The sequence below is a fragment of the Onychostoma macrolepis genome, chromosome 18, assembly GCF_012432095.1.
Source record: "Onychostoma macrolepis isolate SWU-2019 chromosome 18, ASM1243209v1, whole genome shotgun sequence".
Lineage (NCBI taxonomy): Eukaryota > Metazoa > Chordata > Actinopteri > Cypriniformes > Cyprinidae > Onychostoma > Onychostoma macrolepis.
Genome location: NC_081172.1, coordinates 31,922,104 through 31,949,372, shown reverse-complemented (window position 1 = coordinate 31,949,372; position 27,269 = coordinate 31,922,104). Strand labels below are relative to the sequence as shown.

General features: G+C 35.6%; 1 protein-coding gene across 3 annotated transcripts in view; it reads left to right on the top strand.

Moving 5' to 3' along the window:
- Positions 1–3,599: 3,599 nt before the first annotated feature.
- Positions 3,600–27,269, top strand: part of LOC131524011 (latent-transforming growth factor beta-binding protein 4) — a 95,608-nt gene continuing 71,938 nt past the window's right edge. For 2 of the 3 annotated variants that reach the window (XM_058750712.1, XM_058750711.1), the window contains exons 1-5: positions 3,600–3,879; positions 8,088–8,158; positions 9,283–9,574; positions 13,386–13,588; positions 26,093–26,302. In XM_058750712.1, coding sequence (XP_058606695.1) covers positions 3,695–3,879; positions 8,088–8,158; positions 9,283–9,574; positions 13,386–13,588; positions 26,093–26,302 — 961 coding nt within the window. In that variant the 5' untranslated portion in view covers positions 3,600–3,694. Of the gene's footprint in view, positions 3,880–8,087; positions 8,159–9,282; positions 9,575–11,082; positions 11,383–13,385; positions 13,589–26,092; positions 26,303–27,269 lie in introns of those variants that run through there. The other variant, XM_058750713.1, reaches the window with a different exon arrangement.

The window sequence follows — 27,269 nt, the reverse complement described above, 5'->3', positions numbered from 1 at the left end:
TTTAATATTTATTTTAAACATAATTTAACTATAATGCATTTTCACTTATTTGTAAATAACATGCATACAAGTGTCTGAAAATATCACTTTCAGTTTGCACTTTTAAAGTATATTATTTCTATAAGAATTACTCTTTTTAAAAGTATGCTACAGTTTACTTATTTGTCGTTACAAGCTCTTGAGGACAAATTAAAGATTTCCAAAAGAATTCATCAAACTGGTCCATCAAATTCTTCTTCTTAAATGAAGATAAATTACTTTTTTCCCCAATCAATCTTCATGCCTCCAGTCCTATTGAGTAAGGAAGGCCCTTTGAAACCTTATGGGCTTCAGTCTCCATTGGTTTCTGGTTAAAGCTCTCAGCAGCCAAAGGCTGTAGTCCATCAGAGACTCGGGCAGAATGTATTGGTGATATCAGCAGGAGTCTTTCCCTTCCTGATCTTAACCCCAGTCTAAAACCAGCACAGATGACCAGATGATGAATGTGACATCCATCCGTGTTTGTAGAAGGACTGTCCATTCATCCAGAGGGACACTAAGTGTAACTTGATCCCTTTGTGAGAGGACTGTGGAACAGCAGACATGGAGGAGATGAACAGACACGTGCTACGGTCAGCGAAGAGGGGACATGAAGACATTACAGCGGGGTGTGTGACCAGCAGGAGAACTATGGGTCAGGAGGACATGCTTAAGGTAAAATAAGATCAGACTAAACACTAATGCAAGTCTGTGCAAGGACTGCTTTCCATTACTGTGAAGAATAGAAATAGAAGGATAACTAATGTGGACATCTGTTATTTTTTCACCCCAGTTTCATTGGGAACCGTAACTAGTTTATGTTTATGAACACTTTATATTTGTTCATACAATTTTAGGAGGGGGGGGGGGTCACATGACTTAAATCTACAGATGTATTAATGAAATATCGGTACTGTAGATTTATGTCATGTGAGAATATAAAAAGGAGTTTATTCCATTATATTATTTTTCTTTCTTTCTTTCAGAAGTGTTTGACCATGTGCTTCTATCGACTGACTGCATGTGACTTTGCTGTAATTCAAGCTGATGAGTTCCATTTATGTTCTGTTTAGTCAAACATTTACTTTGATTTTTAGTGCCATCTAGTGAATATGATGCACAACAGCACAATTTTAAAAGGGGGCTGAAATCTGTGAAAGAAAAGACATGTGTCCAGAATATTACAAGAAATGCATTAAACACAAAAATCTGTCATTATGCATGAGTGTTTGCAAGCTTAAATATTATTATTAAATTTATACTATATCACATAATTAATTCATTAAGTTCTGTTTAAATTTAGTATATTATTGTTATATTTATTAATTTGATTTTAATTAATTATTGTTAAAATAAATATTATTTGATAAATATATGAAGTTAAAAAAAATTGTTAATATTAATAAATATATGTGACCCACAAAAGCAGTCTTAAGTGTCAATATTTCGAAATTGAGATTTATACAGCATCTGAAATATTTATACAGCATTCATAGCAATGCATATTACTAATCAAAAACGACGTTTTGACATAGAAAAATCTATCATTTTGACCCATACAGTGTATTTTTGGCTATTGCTACAAATATACCCCAGCGACTTAAGACTGGTTTTGTGCTCCAGGGTCACATATAAATAACAAATACAATAATAAACATTTTACTAAATTAAGTAAATAAATTAATAAATATATTCATATTAATATTCCATAATAAATTGTGCATTTATATTTACATATAAATTCAAATCATTCACCACTTATTCACCAAAACTAAAATAAAACTGTTATTTTAAATGGCATAATGAATAGAAAATTAGAAGAGAATATTAGACAATAATATATAATTTCATGCATTCCCTGGCTAATTTAAACGCTTTCAAATTTCATTGTATTAGTCCCTCGAGGCATTATTGGTCTGATGCATGTTAAATAGGTGAATTGAGGAATATGTGTCTCACAGGAACAGCCCACAGACGTCTGGACTCAGGAGGAGCCAGTGGCCCCAGAGGGAGACGACAGCAAAGGCTCCGCAGAGAGAGTACTCTGCCTGATCGGGGTCACTGCTATCATCCTCAATCTTCTAGTGGTGGTGTTAGTGTACATTTACACCCCTGTGTGAAGAGAAGTTCATTACTTTGACTGGACATCTGGACGGCCTCACTGCCAGCAATGGAAAGGACTAGACCTTGTGTTTGCTTTGGTGAGCAGCCTGGGAATATACAATACATATTTCCCATGCCAGGGTTTTGTGTTTGATTTGTCTTTTATTAAAGGACAGCTGTGGCTGTAAATATAAAAAGGTATTTCATATTAGTTTCCATTAAATCACAACTTAGATAATGATAATTACCTATGTTACTAAATGTTAACTGTGAATGTTACCATTTTCTACATGCTATTTTCTAAATGCACAAGCTTCTCACACACTCTCTCACACACACACACACACACACACACACACACACACACACACACACACACACACACACACACACACTCACACACACACACACACACACACACAGTGGTTTCCTTTCTCTCTCTCTCTCTCTCTCTTCTATAATTGAAATATTTGAGACTTAATATTTTTATTAATATTTATAAATGCTTAATATTTTGCAATATCCCTTTAAATGATAAAGCCCTTAATGACACCATCCTCCAGGAAGTGATATCATTTTGGAGGGAAAATAACAACAGCACAAACATCAGTAAGTATTAGCAGTGGATTTGTTGAATTCTGTGACACTTTGTCATTTTTTGTTAATTTGTCTCACTTTAAAACATTTCGTCATGATTAATAAAATAACTGAATCTGATATTATAAAATCAAAATATGATTATTTTTTATTTTACTTGTACGTTCAAAATATTTTCTTGTTCTCAACCATTATTTGAGCAATGGCTAACAACATTTACATTTACAAAGTGTTTCATCGTGTTTATCATATTTTAAGTTAGCATATTTACACACACACAATTACTGAAACATTATATGCATATATATATATATATATACATATATATACATATATATACAGTATATGTGTGTGTGTGTGTGTGTGTGTGTGTGTGTGTGCATGTGTGTGCAATTATTTTTTAAAATAATAGGCTAATCTTGTAATTAAAAACATGATGCAGAAAAAAAAATAAATATATATATATATATATATATATATTTATTTATTTATTTATTTATTTTATTTTTTTCTGTAGCCCTTACCACTTTACCAGTTTTGTAATAATATTTGTAAATAAGATGCATAATTTGTCATAGAAATGCCTGGTATATACTGTAGTAGACCTTGAATGTTTTGTTTTAGCAAAGTCGGAAAAAAAATTGCTTATTTTTCTATAGTATCTCTCCCTTAAAATACCACTAGGAAAATAAAAGCTTTCAAACATCTGAACATGTAAATGTTTATCTATCTATCTATCACACTCCTCACAGCTGCTCTGTCAATCTGAGCTCTGATTGGCTGTCTCTTGGTTACAAGCCACAGATCACTCTGATTGGCTGAAAGTTTTCCACGCATCTCTTTCATTCATATCAGTGCGGACTCACAGCAGCGCGTCTGGATGAGAGAATGATTGAGACGGATCGCTCTGCCAAACCCACTGCCTTACATTCAGAGCGAAAACGCATCAATTGCAATTCACCAGGTCGGAATAACGATGTCAGAACTGTGGAGGCTGTCTGGACTTCTATTTATAACCTCTCTTTCCCTGGCGATCGCAAGCTCCTCATCAGTCAGTCATCAGATGTCTCCTGATCTCATCCATCCTCCACAAATCAGGAGCAAAGCACACAGACACAGACATCAGACCAACTCCACACGAATACAGATAGATTTAAAAGGGTAAGTGTCTTATCAATTCATCTCAAGAGGTGAAGGTGATGTTTACGGTGATACTGAGGTCAGAAGATTGAATATTTATGTGAATATGTGACCTCAAATCTAGGTGAAAAGTAAATAGACCTTTATTATATACACTATTTTTAAATATAGTAAACATGTACAGGATCAATTATGTTTTTCATATTATATTATTGAATAAATCATAAAGAAAAAAAAAACAATGGAATCAATTTAATTTAGCTAATTTAATTTAATTAGCGATCTTGTTCACATCTTTCAAGATATTTGTGGCAAAATGATTGAATATATGTGACCTCGAGACAGCGTGGAAACTAAATAGACCTTTAGTTATATTTTATTGCTTTAAATGTACAGCATCAGTTTTTTTTTTAGTTTTTTTTTATTACTGAATCAGTCATAAAGAACCTTAATGGGATCAATTAAAAAAAAAAAATAAGAAGAAAAATCAGTAATTATTCAGAATAACTCCAACATGATTATATTATGTAAATAATGATTGTAATTTCATTAGCAAATGTGTTCACATCTTTAAAAAAAATTGGATCTTTTTTGAACCTTCCAAATACTGAAAACGAACTGAATTCTAATGAATTCCATTAGATTTTTTTTTTTTTTTTTTTTTTTCTGTGAGACTTGACTTTCTTTTTGCAATACAATTGCTTGTAAAAGAGGTCAAACATCATGTTTACTACACATCTCATCCTCATCTTGACCTGGCATCCAAACTATTATAAAGTTTTTGTCTTCACTGCTTCTCTAAGTTCCACGTTTACGAGCAGTTTATAGACTCCGGAGACATAACAGAGCACTTTACTTCAATCAAAGCTCTTTATAGATCCAGAATGATGTGAAAACATTGGCCCGTCTTTGTTTGCCGTAACATTCAGTCAGATGTTTCTCTAGACTTACACCGGAAGTGTTGATCCTTCAAGCAATGAGGGGAATTCCTGATTCTCCTGAAAAGTTTGAGACCTAGTGACTGGTCTTTGTAAGCCATAACAGAGCAGGAAATTAATTTCCCTTCTTTTCATATTCATTTGGAGGGAGCCAGAATGCCACTGAAGCTTTGTAAGAGTTCATCAAGGATGCACCGCTGCTCTTCTGTAACATCCCTCCTCCTCTGGACTTCATTGTGCTTTTGGGTCAACCGAGGACACTGACTGTTGGAAACCTGTCCATCCCAGGGCAATGGGGGGAATATGGTAGCTTAGAAGGAGAAGGAGGGTGTTGTTGCAGAGTTTAGTAATGCTAACAGGCCCTGCACAGGTTCAACAGTTCAGAGCTCAGAAGGCCAAGCGCAGAAAACGGCTTCATTTCAGAGCGCATCAACGGTGCCTTTCACACCTCAAAGGGAGACAAAAACATGATTATTTTCTCCTTGATGGAGGTGCCAAGCAAAGTGGGAGCTTTGTGATAATCCAGCAGTTAACCCACGTATTTGACCTCGAGGACCACGGTTGAGGTTTTATTGAAGCTTCTCTGTTAAGAGGTGCTGGAAAAAAGAGCCGGGGCCATGAAGAAAACCATAAACCCCCCTTTTTGTGTTGCACAAACGTAAATAACATTTTTAAAATATAAAAGGTTCATTTACCATCTTTGTTTTACAGCCTCTGCTCCCACTAACGTGTTGGAGGCGCAGAGGTTTGAAAGATGTAAAGATTCGTTCACCGCTTTGTTTCTTTGCATTCTGTTCACACGGAGAAAACAAAAGAGCTGTAGGTCGAGAGAATGACATACATGTGGGTGCAAAAGCAGCTGCTAAAGAACAGATGTTTTATTCTTCAGATTATATCCAAATGCCAACATAATTCTCTTTAAATATTACTAAAGGATTTTGTATTTTGTGGTAGCAAATCTGATTTAAGGGATTGTTGTTCACCCAAATAAGACAATTCTGTCATCGTTTGCTTACTTAGAAACCCATACGACATTTGTTCTTAGAATAATGCTCAAGCTGCTCTTTTCCATACAGTGAAAGTGAATGTCAATCAAGGCTGTTTCCACTTCGGTTGTATGCAAAAGAGCAGCTTGCGAACAACATAAGAGACTAAATAATGACATAACTGTCTTTTTTTGGTGAACTATCCCGTTAACACATCCAAATCTTGAAAAAACAGTTGTGTCCGCCGTAGCCATGTGAGCAGAATAAACACAGACATCTTTGATCACTATCAAGTCTTGCTCTAATGGGAGCCTCTCAGCTCTGTAAACATCACTCACGTCTCATTCGGGAATGTATCGTTTAGGTGTCGACTCGCATTAAAACCCAAACGTGGTATAAAAGTTGATGGCAACTTTCCATTCTGTCAGTGCGGAAATGTCCCTATTTGGGCCTAATAGGGGCCCAAGTGAAGGGTCAAGGCCTTTATTTAGAGATCAGACAGACAGACGAGTGGTAAAATGTCTCAGTGTTATGAGACATCTCAACACAGCTTCAGCTTAAAGGGACAGTTCACCCAAAAATGAAAATAATGTCATCATTTAGTCATGTCGTGACTCAAAAACAGTATGGATTTCTTAGAATGCAAAAAGAGAAGAAAATTGGATTATTACACTAAAAAAATGAATAAGACTGTAACTTTCAATCTTCAAAAATTCACAAAAGCAAAATAAAAGTTTCATGCAGCGGTCCATTCACCTCAAACTTGATGGTACTGGATCACTGAGTGAGTCAGTGAAGTAAACTAGAGATTTGAATCAGTTGATTGACGAAGAAATAATTCCATTTTGATTTGTGAACTGAATCAACTGACTTGATTTATCTCAAAAAAGATTTACCTCAAAAGTTCCTTATTACATGCTCTCTTATCAGCATGCCAAGGATGAGCAGATTTCAATGTTTTAATCGAAAATCAACTTTTGTATGGCTTCAAAAGGCTTGAAATATAACACTCAAATCAGGACAGCTATGGTACTTTCAGGTTTTCCTTTATGTTGCATGAAAGAAAAAAAGTAATGCACTCCTAAACATAAAGCTTTCAAAAGGGTGTTTTTGAAAAGATGCCATAGAATAATTTTAGTTCCCCAAAGAACCTTCCAGAAACATTATTTTCCTAGTGTGAAGAACATTTTAATAATCTAAAGGACCTTTTTCTACTATAAAGAACCTTTTGTCCAATGGGTTTTGGAATGACATGGGGTTAATTTTCAGTTTTGGCTCAACAATCCCTTTACAGATGCATAGACAAAAACAATGCATATTATGCATTTTTTCTTTCTTTTTTTAAAGCATTTTAGGATCATATTTACAAGCAGTGTTTTAAAATGCAATTAAATGCATGCAACATAAAATCAACAGAAAAGCCGAAAGCTCACATACTGATCCAGTGATTTTAGTTAACTCTCCAAATCTGCATGTGCTGAATTAGCTTTGGAAGGTTATAGGTCAGTCTGACCTCCACATAGCCTGAATGGCCCATGCCAGCTCTGTCTCAATCGGCTTACGCTGCACAGACAACGGCCGTCCCTCGGCCTGCCAGGTCCCAACAGTGTCCTTCAGAAGCCATACAATAAAGGCACATACTGTAACTAATTAGCAAATCCCTCCCGACGCTACAGAGGGGTCAGGTTGATGTGCGCCGGCCGTGAGCATTCAGGATCAGGGCTTGTGTTGGTGTGCTAATTGCCTTTTCTCCCAGAAGCCGCTAGATAAACAGATGCGGCCCAGGCGTCTGAAGAAGACTCTTAATCCAGCAAAGTTTACCCACCAGACACGACCGCCAGCGCCACTGTGGGAAAAACAATATTTCTCATGTGCATTGGCAGAGGGAGGACAGAGGCCCGACGAGGGGGGCGTCTATAACAAACTCGCACCCCCCTTCATTTTTATTCATCGGCGCTATTTGTCCATGCTGAATACAACACAGGGTGAAGGGTCAGCTTAAACCCAAGGCTATTCACTCAATCCAATGCATCTTAAGGGGCCCAGAGCCACGGATTGTAAGTCTTTTAAAGATGTCCTTTCAGAAGTGGTTAAATTGTGATTATGCCGGACAGATTGATTTGGCGCGGAGCCTGGAAAGGTGAAATAAAAAGTTTAGAAAGTTATTCTGCAGTTTTAAGGACAAGCAGACTCAGTGCTTATGCATTGTGGCATTTGATGGGCTTTGCCTTTTTCTTTTTTTTTCTTAAAAAAACTATTGTCAAGCCCAGAGTTTCACCCTTGATCTCTGTCCGTCTTTCTCCAGGCCCAACGTTTGTGGCACCAGGTGCTGTTATTCATGGCTGGTCAATCCCAAAACCAAACAATGCACAAAACGTGAGTATCTTTTCAGGACCATTCAGATGCTTTCATACATTCCTATTATGCTCATAGAAAGACACAAACATATACGGCTGCCAGTATTTCATCTAGTTCAAATCCTCTTCATTTGTCTGATTTTTCAAATGAGGCAATGAACTGAAGTGTCAGCACAGCTGGGAGCTGTAACAACATAATAAACAGAAGGGAAGGGGAAAAATGTGGTTTCGCAATCTGTTCGAATTGAAGGCCCCCTACTGTTCAACACAATAATCAAAGAGGAAAGAGGAACCTTAGAATAATATAATATATATATATATATATATATATATATATATATATATATATATATTATATTATATAAGACTTCCAATTCGTTGTTTGTAAAGACCTGCCAATTTAAATCCCTAAATCTGGTCATTTTTCTTGTGTCCTTCTGTATGATTTTAATGGAGAGTGTTGCTGCCATTATGAAGTGTTTTGTGTCCTGCATAAAGTTTGTATGTTCTTATATAACACACAAACATATTTTTTGTTACTTAATATATTCAATTTTAAACCAATGACGACAAGTTCAGGTTGCCAAACCTGTACACAGTGTTCATTGTTCCAGCGTGCAGCAGTTATTTGTTCAGTTAGGTAGTTGAGAAATTGTTTACGTCTTTCTTTGTTTTATTGATAGATTTTATTAGGCTTATGAGTGTCATATATGATGTTAAACATTTTTCTGTATATTACGATCGTGCATCTTACTTTCAGCAGTAAAAATGTCCTTCATGTCTGTCCATCTGGATGTGTGAACATTCTAACATTCCTCTGCTGTAAGTAGGCCAAACCTCTGAATGCACAGGGCTTCAGCAGCCTGAGCTCTAGTCCAGCATTAATCCAGTCCCTCAGCTTTCTCATCATAATCCACACCTTCCTAATCCGTATGTAGCTAGATTTACCAACTAATAACTAACCCCTTGACCCATGTGCCTTTAAAGGGCCAGTGCAACGTCCAATTTTTGACTAGAAATGTATTGAAAAGTCACACTCCGGGATTTAATCTGGAATATATTTTATTGTTTGACATGTTATGCGAAGCAGTAGAAAAGCATTAATAGAATGACAATATAGTTTCTCTGTTGTTCTCTCACTAGCAAGATGTCATCCGCGATGCCATAATAAAGCAGTTTGTCGCCAGCCGAACATCTGTCAGTGTCGTCTAGGCTTCCACGGCCATCGCTGTGAACACGCAAACGTCACGCCGACCATGAGCACCTGGTTCGAAGCACATCCTGGTCCCACGGTACCCTCAACCGCCACCATGGCAACAGTTACTATGGTAACGCCCACATCCACCACCATCCACGGCAACATCTCCACATCTGCCTCCAGTGATGCCAATCCAGATACAAGAAAGACATATTCATTACGCTGGCAGCCACCCAGGTGAGTGAACTGAGACTGAGACTAATGTGTTTTACACTAAAGCAAGTGGCTTGTAAAACACATCCATGGCTATATTAGGAATGGAATATTTGCTTACCGTGCCATTTTAATCCAGTTTAAAGTAAAAATATACTAACAGTCAATAAGTACTTGCAGGTCACACTGGCAATGGAAAGTTATGTTGAGCAAGTTGTATTACTGGATACAGTGTTTCATGCAGCGTGATGTTTATGTATCAGCAGCTCTAATTTTTGTCAATTTGTCATCACCAGTATAACAATGAAATTATATATATTTACAACTTGAAAATGGAAAAAGTGATATGATGCACCTTGAAGTGTAAATCCAACAATTGTCCAATCCATAGTAATTTTCCAGAGGAAATTAAATATGTCAATTAAAATAGCAAGCAAAGAAAGAAAGAAAGAAGAAAAAGAAAGATACATTTTCCAAGATGTACTTTTAATTTGCCTAGTATTGATGGAAGCATAATACTATAGTCATTTATGGCTGTTTTTAGTTTGAAACATATTTATCAAAATTACTATTCATTTCTTGAGGTATATGGAATCAAATGACAAGATGCACATTTAAGTGGAAAATTTACAGTTAATAGTGTGTATTTCGACAATAATACAGATAAAGCTACAGCATTCGTCACTTTTTATCCACAAGTGTTTAAAAAAAAAAAAAAAATAGTATATAAATTCATAGTAATTTTCCAGACGAAATTAAATATGCCAATACAAATAGCAAGCAAATAAATAAATACAAGCATGCATACATACATACATACATAAAGAGAGAGAGAGAGAGAGAGAGAGCAAATAATAAACCTAAAAAGTATACCCACATAAAAAATAATAGACCTGAATTAAAAAATCTTTACATTGTAACATTTTTCTAATTAATTGAAATGTTGGAGGGAAGCATAATGGTAGAATCTCAATTCAGAATGGATTACTTTATTCCGGGTTGTTTTACTTTCTTTCCATAAAATAAACAAATTCTGTGTTTTACTAGGACGTGCCTACAGGAGGCGCTCTAATACCCCAAATTCATATCTACTGTAAATAGCCATCTGTCTGTACTATACCTCACCGTCAGCGTATGGCAGCACAGGACCTGTATTTGTATCAGTGAAACCAGCACCTTCAAGAATCTCATTGTTTGAGCACTCTTTTTCCCACCTGACATGGTAGGTGGGAGACATACTAGATACTCAAAGCACGTTGGAGGTTTCTTCTTGTTTACTGAAAGGTTTTAATTCCATTCAAATGCTAAACAACTAACATCTGTATAGACTGATTTTAAGTTGTTGTTTTTTTTCTTATACCGAGACCTGAAGTAACCCTTATCTTCTCACAGCTCACTCTCCACCCTGAAATGAAAAATAGAGCTATCTCTAATCTCAACTCATGTTTTGCCAAGGTGGATAATGTGGAGTAGAAGATGTACTGCTCGCCCTTAAACCGACATATTTATTGTGATTGGCTGCCCCACAGGCATATGCTTCTTTTATATTTTATTCAGATGACAGAAGATGCAAAAGAACAAAAGGCTCTGAAGAAAAGTGTTATGATTGGAGAGCCACACCTCATCTGATCTCAGATTGATGGAGAAATGAAAACCATAAAGTTTAGGCGTCTTGACCCATGGTAGTCTCTGATCAGAGCTTTGATATTCAAAATGGAATGTGTCTACTCGCTGTCTGGAATCGAAATGAAGATAGAAAGTGTATATACAGTCATGGTTAAGAAGTGGTTTATTGGAACTCCAATGGTTCAGTGGAGAGGCACAAAACACAGGTCAGTTTAGTAATGTTGGTTAATGTTCTTAATGCAAGTTGGTTGGTAGATTATCCCAAATAACAATAAACGAACACAAGAAATGTGTATGTGTAGACATCTGTGAAATTTATAGAGATTATTTCAATTTGGATTTGTATATTTATGTTGGGGCTGTTCATGTGCAATACACGCAATACAATGGACTATTTATTTATACTATATGCTACTGTGTATGTCAACCCGCTTTTAGACAGAATAGAGACCCAGAAATCATAGCTGGTATCTGTATCAATACTGCAGAAAATTAGTACTGAAACTGTTTCACATATTCAGAATTAATATGGTTTGAAATCTGCTTTACTCTAAAACCAATACAATTTGAGTTTATGTCCTAGTTTGAGAGATTTACTGCCTTTGTGAGGTCTATCAGGCCCACTTTGCAATGATCTCAGACTGTTGAGCAAGTCCTCTGCTGAATCTAAGCTTGGGAAGGAAGTTCCTGCCCTGTGGAAACACTTCTCTCACAATAGACTATTGAAAGATTGCATTTATGGGTCAGTTTCAATGATCTACCTGACGGGCCAATGCTACATACTCACTCTGTGCAGACAGCCTGCAATTTTCCCATCTTTCAACAGTTTTTATATAACATTCAATGTGTGAACTATATTTGTCAGATAAGTTCTCTGTTTTTGAAAGTTTCAATTCTGGCAACTAAACCCAGAGAGTGTAATCGCTAAAACAAGCAAGTTCTGCTTTTATTTCCACAGATTTTCAAGTCAGATATGAATGCTTACATTAGTTTGCTATGAAAAGTATGTGGTCTGAATATGTATTTTAGATATGTTCTCTAAATGGTAGTATATCATCACAGAGGGACAAGCTTATAAGCTGTTTAGGGGATTTTTACAAAGCATAAAATAAAGAATGGAAACATTACTGCACCCCAAAGATGGGAATTTTACTGGCCTCTTTTGTTGACAATCCAAAAAAAATATTGCACTTGGAACAATTTATATAATTTCTTGAATCAGAGACATTGTCTATATCTGAAAAATAGAGTATAAGATTGATTATCATTATGGTTAATTTTGCTGGAGCTCAGTGCAAATCTAGGAGTCCCCCAGGGCTCTGTATTTGACCTCTCCAGTTGTCTTATGTCATGGTTTTCTGTGAATGGGGCCTCGCTCAATCATCTCCTTTAGCGGTGGGGGAGTTTATGCAGAGTGAGTGTGTGTTTAACACATGCAGAGTTGGGAAGGTTGCATGTAAAATGGGAATGGCCATATGCTTGTTTTATAGGCTGTTTGCTGTTGACCCAAGCTCACGTCAGCTTGTTTTCACTGTAAATTATCTCTGTTTGGGAAAATTAGCTCATGGCATGCTCAAGCTGAACCATTTGACTTTATATGCTGTGGATTTGAAAAAGGGTTGCCACATTTGCATCAAGAGCATAGAGTTATACAGGACACCATTGCAATGCAAGAAGAAAGTTGATAACTTTGCTCTGTTTGCAGTGGTATTCATTAGAGTCCTTTTTATTATTTTAATCGACCATTAAGAACAGTTTGAATTCAACACGGAAATTTCATGTTGATTAAATGGATATTAGTGTAATGTTTCTTGAAGGAGTTCTTGTGAATGTGCTACAAAAAAATGCATATGCAATACATAATGCAGTCTGAAGTATCATAGTTGGCATTTATACGGTCATATGAGGCACCATGATTTTTGTTTGTACATGATTACTGAAAATAATTTACATTTACATAATCTCAACACCTCAATCCATACTCTCATTTTTATAAATATTGCAATTGACCCATTTAAAATATATTTTAGCTATGTCTTTTCCTGGCAGAAACTGTAAAATAAATAAATAAAATATTATTTTTATGTTCTAGGTTGTAATGATGCTGTTTAACTATGTTATTAGTGCTGCTTTTATTTCTTTTCTCTCTTTTTTTTGTGGATTTCTTTTTGCACTTTTAAAGGGCTTTTCATTTTGGCTCATGTTTCAGTTTAAAAGAGTCCCAGTCGGTCCTGTTAAAAAAAGCTCTGTCCAGTGGAACTGGTGGAGAGAAGATCACAAGTGTTATACTGAAATACATTGAATCAGAGCGAAGAAGACTGGAGTCTTCATCTTCTACCGGAGCAACAAAAATCTCCAGCACCAAAACCTTCCACACTCAACGCGGCCAGTTCACCCTCATCTACACCGCAGGTCAGTTTAAGCCAGCAGGGATGATTTTGAAATGTTAAATGTCATATCTTCATATCCTTCCCTGCAGAAAATAACATCTTAAATGAGATCCCTCTAATAGTTAAATGATTTCTCCTAAACATCAATGAGATTAAATGATGAGCCAATGGGGACTTTGGATTTGTCTCTTAAAATGAGTAAATGAGATCTCAAAATTGTCTTAGACATAAATCTTATACTTAAGTCTTAAAAAAATCAAAGATCAAATTATTTGACTTGTATGTTTCACAGAATTGTTATAGCATTGTAGTCGAACAGAGTCTCATTTTATAGTTATTTTTCTTATTTGTTCATTCTTATTTTTACTTTTTGAAGCATACATGAGTTATGGAAGCGCAACCTGTGAGCAATGCAATTTTCCTCTGGATGATCAAACAAACGTCTTTTAGCTTTTTGAAACTTTCTACCATTAGTAACATTAGTATTAGTATATTAAAGCAATTCCCATTGGTTGTTCATGGTCTTGAAGAACCTGGAAATATGAGGTAGCCTTAGTTAAAAAGTATGATTTTTACACCTGGAAAAGTAAATAAATAAATAAACAATAATTGTGTGTGTGTGTGTGTGTGTGTGTGTGTATAGTATATAAGTATATGAGTTTATATATAAGTTTAAAGTAAATAAAGATTATTGGAGTATGTTTGACATGAAAATACTACTTAAGTCTTTCTACTTCAAAATGTAATACTTAATTTCATGTGATATTTGTCTTTTTGCAATTATTGGTGAAATTTACTAGCAATTTCTAAGTGAAAATCATTCCAAGTAAATTCTATACCATTTTAGTGTATTGGTCATACTACATATTTTATTAGTTAGAAAAGTCTGGAAAAGTCATGGGACTTGTGAATGTTATTGTGGACTTGGAGTCCAAAAGGTGCAGAACTGCTGTTTTAAGGTTTATACAGGTATCTGTGTCAACATGTTAACCTTTTCTTTGCAAGAAGCAGCAATGGTTTCAAATCAGCAGGCTTGAGAAGATAATAACTTGTTTTAATAATTCGGCCTGTTTCCTGGTTTAAAACTTTTGTGCTGTGATAAGGTTTATCTGCCTGTAGATTCGGGCTTGTTTGCATTGAGACCGGCCTGGATACACCATTGTAGCATATTCCTGCCATTGTTTAGCTTGGCCGAGAGGTGATGGTGCAGTAATTACTCAGGAGATGGATGTGGTGTTTTGCTAATGGGAACCCCTGTGTCTCCATGACCTCATAACACACTGGAACGGCCCTCTGTGGCAGCGCATGGGAAGTGTGGGGAGACTGACCTCTTTCTCACTCTCACACACACACAGAGAGAGAGAGAGGCGTCTAATGTTGCTTATCTCTAGATTTATGTTCTTCAAGCCCTTGAATATGAAGCTGTAGCTGATAAGTGAAGCTCTAGGGAGTAAAAACTTAGAGTGGCATGTTACAGCAATTCCTCAGTCTGATTTCAGCTTATTCATGGAATTTCCTTAATATCAATCATATTTTATTATCAAGCAGGATTATTGTTGTGAACTAATGCTAAATAATAATAATAATAATCATAACTAAGTAAACAAACAAATAAATAAATAGTAAAAACATTAACTGTAAGCTAGTTGCCAAGGCCACATTTCTTGTTTTTGTTTAAAGATGAAGTAACAAAACTGTGTAATTTTTTTTTTTTAATTAAGTTTTAGATTTTAGCTTTATAGTTTTAGAGAGAAACTATATAGACCTATCTATATATAAAAAATAATAATAATAAAAATGACAAAAACACAAAAAAATTACTAAAACAAATAAGTTAAATATAAATAAATAAAATGACCAAAAATGTAACTAAAATTAAAAAATAAAATCTAAAATATTCTCGAAAACTAACAGAATATCAATGATACTAAAATAACACCGTTATGAAGAAGTTTAATCTGAGGAGTAAGTGAGCTGAGGTTATTTTGGGTTCTCTGTGCTTGTCTATACAGCGTTTCTCTCGCTGAGTGTGGTTTTATGTAATGAAGTGTGCTCTGCAGCCCACAAATATTCCCAAAAGTCCTTTCCTAACACCAGTCCGGCCTTTAAATCCAGAGCCAGCATGTAAACAACCCCACAAAACCTCAGGGCTTCCCTCTTCTCTCTCCTTTAACTTCAAACACTATAATACACCTTCTCCGGCCGCATAATGTCAACGCTTATTGCCCGGCGAAGTGGAAAGCGCTCGAATAAAGGATGTCGTCTCACGTGGAAAAGAAAAGCGCTGCTGCCAAATGCCAGATCTCTGGAAATCCAACACTTCATGCCGGCTGAATCCAAGTTTCCACGCTGAGAGAGTTTGTAATGTAGAGAGGGAGTGACAGAAGCTCAGCATTCCAGCGCATGAGGAAACCACTTCTTCATTAATGACCTATTTTTGCAATGACTAGTGAAATGGCACACTTTATAAATATTTACTCTCGTACAGCGAAGGCTGAATTCCCCTGGTGTCCCGCGTCAGTTCGATGAGGAGCGCAGGACGCAGTCGTATAGCTGACGGTTTGGGCCTCAGATCCGTTACACAATAGTTTGACCCTTAAACTCTTCATCAGGATTTTATTGTCCAGTTTATTTTGCCAAATATGAATGCTTGTGTGAGATATTGTTGATAGTGGATTTTGGTGAGCTTATGATTAATGCTGTTTTTCCCCAGTGTCTGTGCACTGATGTGACCTGTTCTTCTGCAGTTTTAGAGTCAAGAGAGATTTTAGATTCGATTGCTCATGATGTGCTGATGAAGCATAGAAATCCAAAACGTCCCTCTTAAAACCAGCCAATTGCCTTTAAATCCAGAGCTGGATTACATGAGTACTGTATTTCAGTGTCCCATTACTATTTTAAATAAAGAGGCACACATCCCATGTTTCTGTTTATTTTGGGAATTGTTTGAAATGTTAGATAAACTATTATCTAATATAAAGTCAGGTTAGCATGAAGAAATAGTTTCCCCCTCTTAAAGATACAGGAGGAATTCATTGATATTACAGTTTTTTTCAACCGCTTACACACAATTTCAAAACTTTGCCTCTTTTTTCCAAACTTTACACACAAATCCAAGAAGTGCACACAGAAAATGCAAAATGCCTCACATCTCTTGCAAAATGAAGCACTGCATTCAAAATATCACAAACACATCTCAAAAGCAAACATTTGCAAACACCTTTGCCATAATATGAATTCATGTTAGATTTTTGTGTGTTGCATAGAGAATTGTGCGTTGTGTTTTGCAAAAAGTGTTTATGAAATTGAGTCAAAGGCTGAGAATTAGTGTATGGTTTTACAGATTTGGTGCGAGCTTCTGGTGCTGTCAGGTTTCAGAAATTGTGTGACAAGTAAAGATTTTGTGTGTAAGCAGTTGAAAAAAAACGTAAGATTACCTGAAGTTATTGATGGTTTATACTGTATAAGTTGTCATTTTTCAGGGCTGATAACAGATAAATGGTTGATATTGAAATGGCATGCTATTGTGTGTATCTAAAAATGAGAGACTAAAAACATTCACTCCATAAACAAGTTTGTATTAGTTAATTTATAATTTATCTAAATTATTTTTAAATATTTTGTCTTTACTTTTTATGTTTATTTAATGTTCTACAAAAAAAAAAAAAAAAAAAAAGTTTTCTTCGATTTTTGTAACATGGTTGCAATTATTGAAATCTAAACAAACAAACAAACAAATAAATAGACATTTTTCTGTTGTTTTTTTAAATGATTTTTCTTTAAAGATGTTGTCTTTATATTCTGTATGTTTTTTTAAATCAATATTTTTTATGTTTATTTAATTTGTAGTTCTACATATAGTTTTAAACTGTTTTTTATGTCTTCAATTTTAGTACCATGGTTGCTATATATATATATATATATATAGAAATGCATGAAAAGTTGAATGTTTAATACTTTATAAAGGTTTAGCACCTTCTTTCACAAACGTGCGTGTGTGTGTGTGTGCATGCGTGTGTGTGCATTATGACATCATTTACAACAATAAGCTTACAAATTCAACTTCATTACCAAACAACATGAGAAACAAGACCAGTTGCCATAGTAAAGCATGTTTTACTGCCTCATTAATATGTAAAACATTGACATCATGACAAAGCTGAGCAGCTCCTCCCAAATGATTGATGGAGTCATTTTAAAGTAGATCAAGAAGGAAATACTGTTGTTTTAGCTGTTTATGTTTGTTTGTTTTAAATAAGAGATACTTGTATATAAATGATTGTGGAATATGTTGTCTGGCCACAGCAGGCGGTTAGTTTGGGTGAAGTGATCCATAGATCATCTGTACAGAGGAGTGCAGGGTTCGGTCCTCCCTACGGTAGCATTATTAATTTATGGTCCCAGCAGGCCTGATTCCAGCAGCTGCGGGACGTGTCAGCACAGCCACTCTCAGATACAGGTGTGTGTGTGTGTGTCTGGGGAAAATCTGTTCCTCCAGCAAACAGCGTCTGCGCTTCAGGCTCCTGTGCTCAAAACAGGCCCATTTGTTCCAGATTCTGAAAGTGTGTCAAGTCAGTCTGAGTTATAATCAAGTTCACCTCATTTCTGCACATTTAACCCACTGTTTGCTCTTTCCCAGAGGAAAACTGCATTGCTCTGTGATGTTTCATGTAATATATTTCTATTTCACGTAAAAACAAACCACCAAAAAAAGTTTTATATGGAAATATATTTTCAACCAATATATTTGTAGCCATTTTTTGTTGAAAATATATTTAACAAATATAAATATATATTTTATGAGCATTTAAAAATATATTTTGCCCTCCATATATTTTAATCCAATAAAATACATTCACATAGTCTTACATTTGAAGAAAACGTTTTGTGCATATAAACATTTAACATGTGTGAACATATAGGGCATTTGAATTTAAAAAAAAAAAAAAGATATATATATATATATATATATATATATATATATATATATATATATATATATATATATATATATTGTAAGGAACATATTTTACAATGCCCAATATAATTTTTTTTTTTTCAAATCCCTAGTAGGCTATTCTGTCCGCAATTTATTTTCTTGATATGTGAAGGTTGAGCCTAAATAATTGAGCTTTATTGTTTACATATATGTAGTATATATTTAAAATATATTTAATTGGGCTTCACTGTTTACTCACTGTATATTTAGTACATATTTAAAATATATTTTTGGCAGAAAACACACACACACACACACATATACATACATACACACATACAAAAACTCCTTAGGAGAAATAGATATAAATGATGATAAATGAATCCATTGTTGATTTATAATATAGAGATATAAATTGGGACTGCAGATTATTTAATCTTGGAAGAATATGATGAGAAATCTTTTAGTTTGTATTGAGATCTGAGACATTTTGTTGCAGAATTGGAGTTTTGGCAAATCTAAGCGAAGTCTGAGAGATTACTAAGACTTTTCTCTGGAGAAGACAGACTAAGAAGCAGAATACTTGAGCAAAATTCAATTAGCTTTCTCATTGCTGTTTAGGAAAAACATTTTTAGATTTGATTCCCTGCAAGTGTATTCAACAGAAGTCCTGTTCAAACACCAGATTTGGGAAAACCATATCATCTGTGAAGAATGTGGCATCATCTTTTATAAGAACTAATCCTTTTAAACGCTCTGAACAGTTTGTTCCTTGCTTTGTGGAGTTGTTGACTTTGTGTGGATCCAGATGCTTATTTGGTCAAAAGCCTGTTTTAGATTAGGTTTATCCTCAGTTTAAAAAGAAAAGTTCATCCAAAAAATGAAAATTGCCATCATTTGCTCAACCTCATGTCACTCCAAACCTGAATGACCTGCTTTTTTTCAATGGAACTCAACGGAATTTTTGGAATTTCGAAATCCATGGAATTTTTGAGGAAAATATTGATAGCTCTTTTCCATAAAGCTCCAAAATGACAACAAAGCATGAACTACTACATAAACAGTACTTCTACAGCATTTATTAATCTTAGTTGTTAAGTGTTACCAATATTTTTTAACTCACAATGTCTACTTGATAAAATATTTTAGAGCTTGGTATTACTTGAAAAATGTACATTCATCATAAAAATGAGTTGTACGATTTTATTAGTTACATGACAGTTACAGGCAGGGCCTAAAATTAACAGTAAATGTAAATGTAACAGTGTCAGTCGCCAGTTGGCGGGTAAAACTTTTCCGAAATATAACAATGCAATGTAGTGAAAACAACAGCCAGGTTTAAAAGGGATTCGCTGTTTCTGACGTAAGCGAATAAAATATTCTTTCCCCAAGATGAGCTCATGCTGTTCTGTCATAAACGACAAGAGCGAATCAAATAATAGGATACAAACGGGCTGATAAGCAGTGTTGGGAAGGTTACTTTGAAAATGTAATAGGTTACAGATTACAAATTGCCCTACTTAAAATTTAATAAGTAGTGTAACTTTTCAATTACTTTATTAAAGTAATGTAACTGATTACATTTGATTACATTTTGATTACTTTTTGAAATTTCAATGTTTTCAACTGTTAATCATTTTGAAACATGTAAAGCAGACAGGGTTAACCTTACAGTAGTGCTCAACACTTATTACTGTCAGACTTTCAAAATCCTTCATCACTTGAATGAAGATTGTAATATTTTAATTTTAAAGGACACATTAGATGCAAAATATCTTCATTTGCATATAAATGTGTCTTAGTAGTGCGTAGACACAACCACCCTACAAATCCTTATTTTAATCCCCCAAAAACCTAAACAGTTATCAAACCAATATGATGTCATATTGCTCAGGCCCCTCCCACAACCTCTGATGTACCGTCCCATATTAGCATATTTCCACCCTCAGCCAGTTGTACGAAGTCTGTCATTTTCTCCGCGCTTGAGCAGCTGTAGTGACAACAATGTCTTGAAAGCAATGCAGGTGTTTTGTTGTTAGATGTAGAAGAATATAAGAGTCCTAATTTTCTCCAGACATCAGAGCCACTGAGGATGCAGTGGATTCGTTTTTGATTTTGATGGTAATGCGCCAACGAATACTCCTAAATTTGTTTATGTCTGCGCAAATCATTTTCTCCTTTGCTTTCTGAATGAGGGACAATTCAAGGCAAGTTTTGTTAAAAAGTTAAAACTCAAGGATGGATCAGTACCCATTGTTCATGATCCAGCTGCACCTCCAGAAGAAGTAAGTCTCACACTTTATATTTTTTTTAATGATTATTTGCGAATCGCCTTTGCTCTTCCACAGAAGAGAGGGGCGGGGTGAGCAGAGCTCATTAGCATGTAAAGAGCTATGCACCGAAACGAATCGCTGTGAACAGAGCTGTTTTTGACAAGGTAAAAAGGGTGTTTTTTTACACGACCACTGGTACCATTTCAAGAAGACCGTAAAGAACCATACCAACTTGTGGAAAATGGGCATCCGATGTCCCCTTTGAAGCACAGCCACCACAAAATCAGACTTACTTTAAAATCATTCTGAGGTTAAATACAGATTTAAAATAATAATAGTTTAATAGCTATGATACTGTTTTTGAAATCAAATCTTTGCATAGCTATGACAGGAAACACTGGAATCTAACAATGCCTTAAAAAAAAACAGTTAATCTTAAAAAATAAAGCATTTACATAAACCCATATAGGAAATAGAGGAGTTTTTACTGTAAATAAGCATATCATAAACTCCTGAAACATTGTTGTTTCATATTTTAGAGCACTCACTGCAATTTATGAAAAAATCAATTAAATCTGTACAGGTGCATCTCAATAAATTAGAATGTCGTGGAAAAGTTAATTTATTTCAGTAATTCAACTCAAATTGTGAAACTCGTGTATTAAATAAATTCAGTGCACACAGACTGAAGTAGTTTAAGTCTTTGGTTCTTTTAATTGTGATGATTTTGGCTCACATTTAACAAAAACCCACCAATTCACATCTCAACAAATTAGAATACTTCATAAGACCAATAAAAAAAAAAAAAAAAACGTTTTTAGTGAATTGTTGGCCTTCTGGAGAGTATGTTCATTTATTGTATATGTACTCAATACTTGGTAGGGCCTCCTTTTGCTTTAATTACTGCCTCAATTCGGCGTGGCATGGAGGTGATCAGTTTGTGGCACTGCTGAGGTGGTATGGAAGCCCAGGTTTCTTTGACAGTGGCCTTCAGCTCATCTGCATTTTTTGGTTTCTTGTTTCTCATTTTCCTCTTGACAATACCCCATAGATTCTCTATGAGATTCAGGTCTGGTGAGTTTGCTGGCCAGTCAAGCACACCAACACCATGGTCATTTAACCAACTTTTGGTGCTTTTGGCAGTGTGGGCAGGTGCCAAATCCTGCTGGAAAATGAAATCAGCATCTTCAAAACCTGGTCAGCAGAAGGAAGCATGAAATGCTCCAAAATGTCTTGGTAAACGAGTGCAGTGACTTTGGTTTTCAAAAAACACAATGGACCAACACCAGCAGATGACATTGCACCCCAAATCATCACAGACTGTGGAAACTTAACACTGGACTTCAAGCAACTTGGGCTATGAGCTTCTCCACCCTTCCTCCAGACTCTAGGACCTTGGTTTCCAAATGAAATACAAAACTTGCTCTCATCTGAAAAGAGGACTTTGGACCACTGGGCAACAGTCCAGTTCTTCTTCTCCTTAGCCCAGGTAAGACGCCTCTGACGTTGTCTGTGGTTCAGGAGTGGCTTAACAAGAGGAATACGACAATGTAGCCAAATTCCTCGACACGTCTGTGTGTGGTGGCTCTTGATGCCTTGACCCCAGCCTCAGTCCATTCCTTGTGAAGTTCACCCAAATTCTTGATCTCTCGGTTGGTTGTGCATCTTTTTCTTCCACTCAACTTTCTGTAAACATGCTTGGATACAGCACTCTGTGAACAGCCAGCTTCTTTGGCAATGAATGTTTGTGGCTTACCCTCCTTGTGAAGGGTGTCAATGATTGTCTTCTGAACAGCTGTCAGATCAGCAGTCTTCCCCATGATTGTGTAGCCCAGTGAACCAAACTGAGAGACCATTTTGAAGGCTCAGGAAACCTTTGCAGGTGTTTTGAGTTGATTAGCTGATTGGCATGTCGCCATATTCTAATTTGTTGAGATGTGAATTGGTGGGTTTTTGTTAAATGTGAGCCAAAATCATCACAATTAAAAGAACCAAAGACTTAAACTACTTCAGTCTGTGTGCATTGAATTTATTTAATACACGAGTTTCACAATTTGAGTTGAATTACTGAAATAAATGAACTTTTCCACAACATTCTAATTTATTGAGATGCACCTGTATGTGGGAGTGTGTGTGAGAAAAAAAAAAATAAAAATCAGATGTAACCCCCTTTGTAATCCTTAACATTTTCATAAGTAACTGTAATTGAATTACATATTTTTTCTCAGTAACTGTAACTGATTACAGTTACTTTTATTTTGTAATTAAATTACATAATTCCGTTACATGTAACTAGTTACTTCCCAACACTGCTGATAAGGTCAGAGCAGTGTGATGGCCCGCTTGTCCCTGGTTCTAATTACTTTTACCTGAGAAGATATTGCTGCTTCATCCTGGAAGATTAACTTTTCCCTTATTTATTCTTCATAACTCAAGAATGTGGTGACACATACCAGGGGTTATGCCGCCTAAACGGTGAAGTGAAGTAGGGCTACGTTCGTCTGTACCACGGTCTGTACACATACACCGAGCCGCAGTACACAGTAGCGCTTCAGCAGACAAAAACACACACAATTATGTCAAAATACGCGGTTTTGGCCAGTTACCTCGTAAGCGTGGTTTTAAATGAGTTATAAAGTCTTAAATGACCGTAAAGAGTTTGGAGAAAATCGGATATGTGTCAGATCCGCGTCATGTGCATCAGGTTTTAAAGAGACAGCGCTGCTTTTAAAGTAAAACCTGTTGAAGTCTGTCATTGATGTAAATCAAAGAACAAAAGAGAAAAAGAAATCACTCGACTGCTCTAGTCGCTGATTAATAAGGATTAATCTGTATAGTTTATGCATATGCAATTTATAGTTTATGTGAAGATTGTTTTCACTATTTCAGAGCCTATGAAATGTAAAAAAATAATGGATTTCAATTATACTGTAATGTTGAATGGCTATAATTAATAGGTAAAATTGAGGGAAAATGCATTTAATTGAGACACCATGCAGTAGTAGTATTGGTATCAATACTTCATTAATAATAGGCTAGTTAGTAAAAAGATGCCATTAAAAACATTTAAAATATACTATCTTTATGTTGTTTCTACATTAATTTGGAGGTTCAATGTGAAAGTATGACAATATAAATATGCAATTAATCATGATTAATTACAAAAAATGTGTGATTTATTTTATTTAATTTTTTTATCGATTGACAGAAAGCACTAATGTTAACCTTTTATAGATTTTAGATTTCAATTTAATTTCAAATTTTATAGGTTCCCCCAGAAAGAGATCAGAATGACCCCCACCCCCTTGGCCCCCTTTAAATTTTCAGTTCAATATGACCCTCAAATGAAGCTAATTGAATATCCCTGCTCTAATCCGTTAACATGGGTGTGGAACAAATACACACAACACATTCGCACTGCAAACTGGGTTTGTGTGAAACAGGTGTAACATGATGGCCTGCTCCGTTTGCCGAACAAGAATCTCAACATTTTTGAGGGACAAAAAAAAAAGATAAATCAATAAATCTGTTTGTTTTTTTCTTGTAAGTAAAGTAAAGAACAAATTAAAAACATTATACATATGTTTAGTCATTGTAGTAGTTATGACTGTCTGTTTTTGCAAAAAGAGTTTCATGACCGGTAAAAAAATATTTTGGCCGGTAAATTTTATCACGTCACCGGCCATTGGCAGGTGTAGCAAAAAGTTAGTTTTAGGCCCTGGTTACAGGTGTAGAAATCACACTTTTTCCTTATGTATCCTGATTTTCCACATTAACCCTTTTAGCTCATTTTAAAGCTTGTTTTGCCTTGTTTTAAATCATTTTAAGTCATCTTGAGGCCCCCGTAAAGGTTTGCTCAGGTCCCTACTGGGTTCTTGAATGCCATATTTTTATTTATTTTTTTCTTCCCTTTACTCTTAAAAAAAAAGATTCCAATGGATTTTTGTTGTTGTTGTTTGTTTGTTTTTGTTTTTCAGCAGTGCCATAGCAAAACCATTTCCAGTTCCCCAAAGCGCTTTTCAGTGAACAATTCTTAGTGTGAAAAAGAACCATTCTTAGTGTGAATAACATTTTAGTCATCTAAAGAACCTTTTTTCCAATGGAAAGGTTCCATGGAGGTTAAAGGTTCTTTATGGAACCACTGATACCAATAAATAACTTTTATTTTGAAGAGTGTTCCAAGAAACATGCATAGAACCCTTCCATTCCACAAAGGTTCTTTATAGTGGAAAAAAGTTTCTTTATATCATTAAAATGTTCTTAAAACATTCTTTTAAGAACCGATCACTGAAATGTTCTCTGAAGAAACTATAATGGTTCTTTTATGGTATCGCTGCAAAAAAAAAAAAAAAAAACCTTTATATTTAAGAATGTAGAGTAATAGTAGAGGCCAAAACGCTGGTCTGTTCTTCAAACAAAGTTGTCATATGACTTGAATTACAGTCCTTTATAATATGTTACTGTACTTTATTGTCATTTTGTCCACAATCAGTTTCTGGAAAAGAGCATCGTGAACATTCTTCCGAATTTCTCCTTTTGTGTTCCACAGAAGAAGCAAAGTCACGAAGGTGACTAAATGATTAATTCGTGCTGAACTATTCGTAAACGTTCAGCGCACGCTGCAGGGGAACAGCGAAAGCTCGCCAAATGACAGCGTTGAAAATGCAGAGTGAAAGAAAAATACACCCCTCCCTTCATCTACAAGCCTCCGCTACACACACACACACACACACACATTAAACAGCGCTGACCTCACCCCCGTGTGCAATGCCAGAGACGCAGTCTCTCTCTCTCTCTCCCCTGCTAGTTTCCTGGGTTTCGCCGCCCACTCTGCTCTCTCCTCCTCATATGACAGAGAAAGTTCTCTCCTCATGTAGTGAGAGCGCTGAGAAGCCTGTCAGTGTGTTTGTGAGCGCAGGGCTGAAGGAGAGCGAGAGGGACATCAGCGGGTGATGGATTCAATCTCAGTCGCCACCAGATTTTGCTTGCAACAGCTCCTTAAAACACCAGGACGGCTCTGGTTTCCTCAACAAACAGCTTTCTGAACACATTCACAACCACACATACACACACACACACACATACACACATACAGGTGTGTGTGGCGCACATTACCTCATATCTGTGCCAGAACAGGAATTGGCCTTTTTTTGTGCACTAGTTGATCCTTTCCAAGGATATTGCAGGGACGAGCCAGGAAAAATACGTTTGCGAGTGTGAGTGTGTGTGATGTGTGTGTGAACGGGGCTCGCCATGCGTCCTCACAGGCTGACTTTGCTGCTCTGCTTTGGCTTTGCCCTCTGCCTCTGTCTAGCCGAGGCTCAGCTCTCGTACGGCCAGCAGCAGCGCTCCGCCGTCGTCCGCGGGGGTTCGGAGCGGATCAAAGTGCTCTTCACCCCCACCATCTGCAGGCTGCGCTGCACACAGGGACGCTGTACCAACTACTGTGAGCGCGGGAATGTCACCACTATCTACAACAGCGAGCAGGCAGGACGGACGCCGCCTGGATCCGGCTTCAGAGTGTGTGAGTAAATGCACTTCACTGAGGGCATCCTGCAAGATAACACTGTTTAACAACTATACAGTTGTTAGCCTAGTGGTCTGATTCAGTTTTAGTGCGTAAGGTTTCAAACCCTGATAATGAAATCCTCATATACAGTAATACCTGTATTTATTAAAAAAAAAATATGTAGGTTGGGTTTTGAACCCTTCCATACTATAATAATAATAATAATAATAATAATAGTAGTAGTAGTGGTATAATTATTATTATTATTATTATTATTATTATTATAACTTAATTAAAATTCATTATTTATTTATTTAAATTATATTTTTATTTATTTGCTTGTTTATTTAAAACAAATAGCTACAACAAAATATAATGTAGGTTGGAATTTGAACCCCATCCATGCTAAAATAATAATAATAATAATAGTTAAACAATGCATTATTATTATTATTATTATTATTATTATTATTATTATTATCACATAAATTATTATTATTATTATTATTATTTAATGTATTTATTATTTAAATTATAGTTTTATTTCATTTTTTAAGTTACAACAACAACAATAATAATAATAAGTTTTATTTGTTGATTTATTTATTAAAAATACTTTAGAAAATTATATAGTAGGTTGGGATTTCTCTTCCATGTTAAATTCACAATAATACATGATGATGATGGTGATAAAGTAAATACAATTTTATTTATATAAAATTATTTATTTGTTTATTTGGAAATGCATATAGTATATTTGGATTGTATTTATTTATTTATTTATTTTTAAGATTTAAGATTAAAATTGACAGCCTTTGATCTTGAAGAGCAGATATGTTGGAATGATAAGTGTCACTGAAAACTGAATGATGAATGCACACTTCTGCAGACAAACACACGCCTACATGTACATGCACAGACCCGCAGGTGTGTCAGACATTCATCTGAAGGTATTTACGAGCGCTGTGTGTTTGTGCTGGGC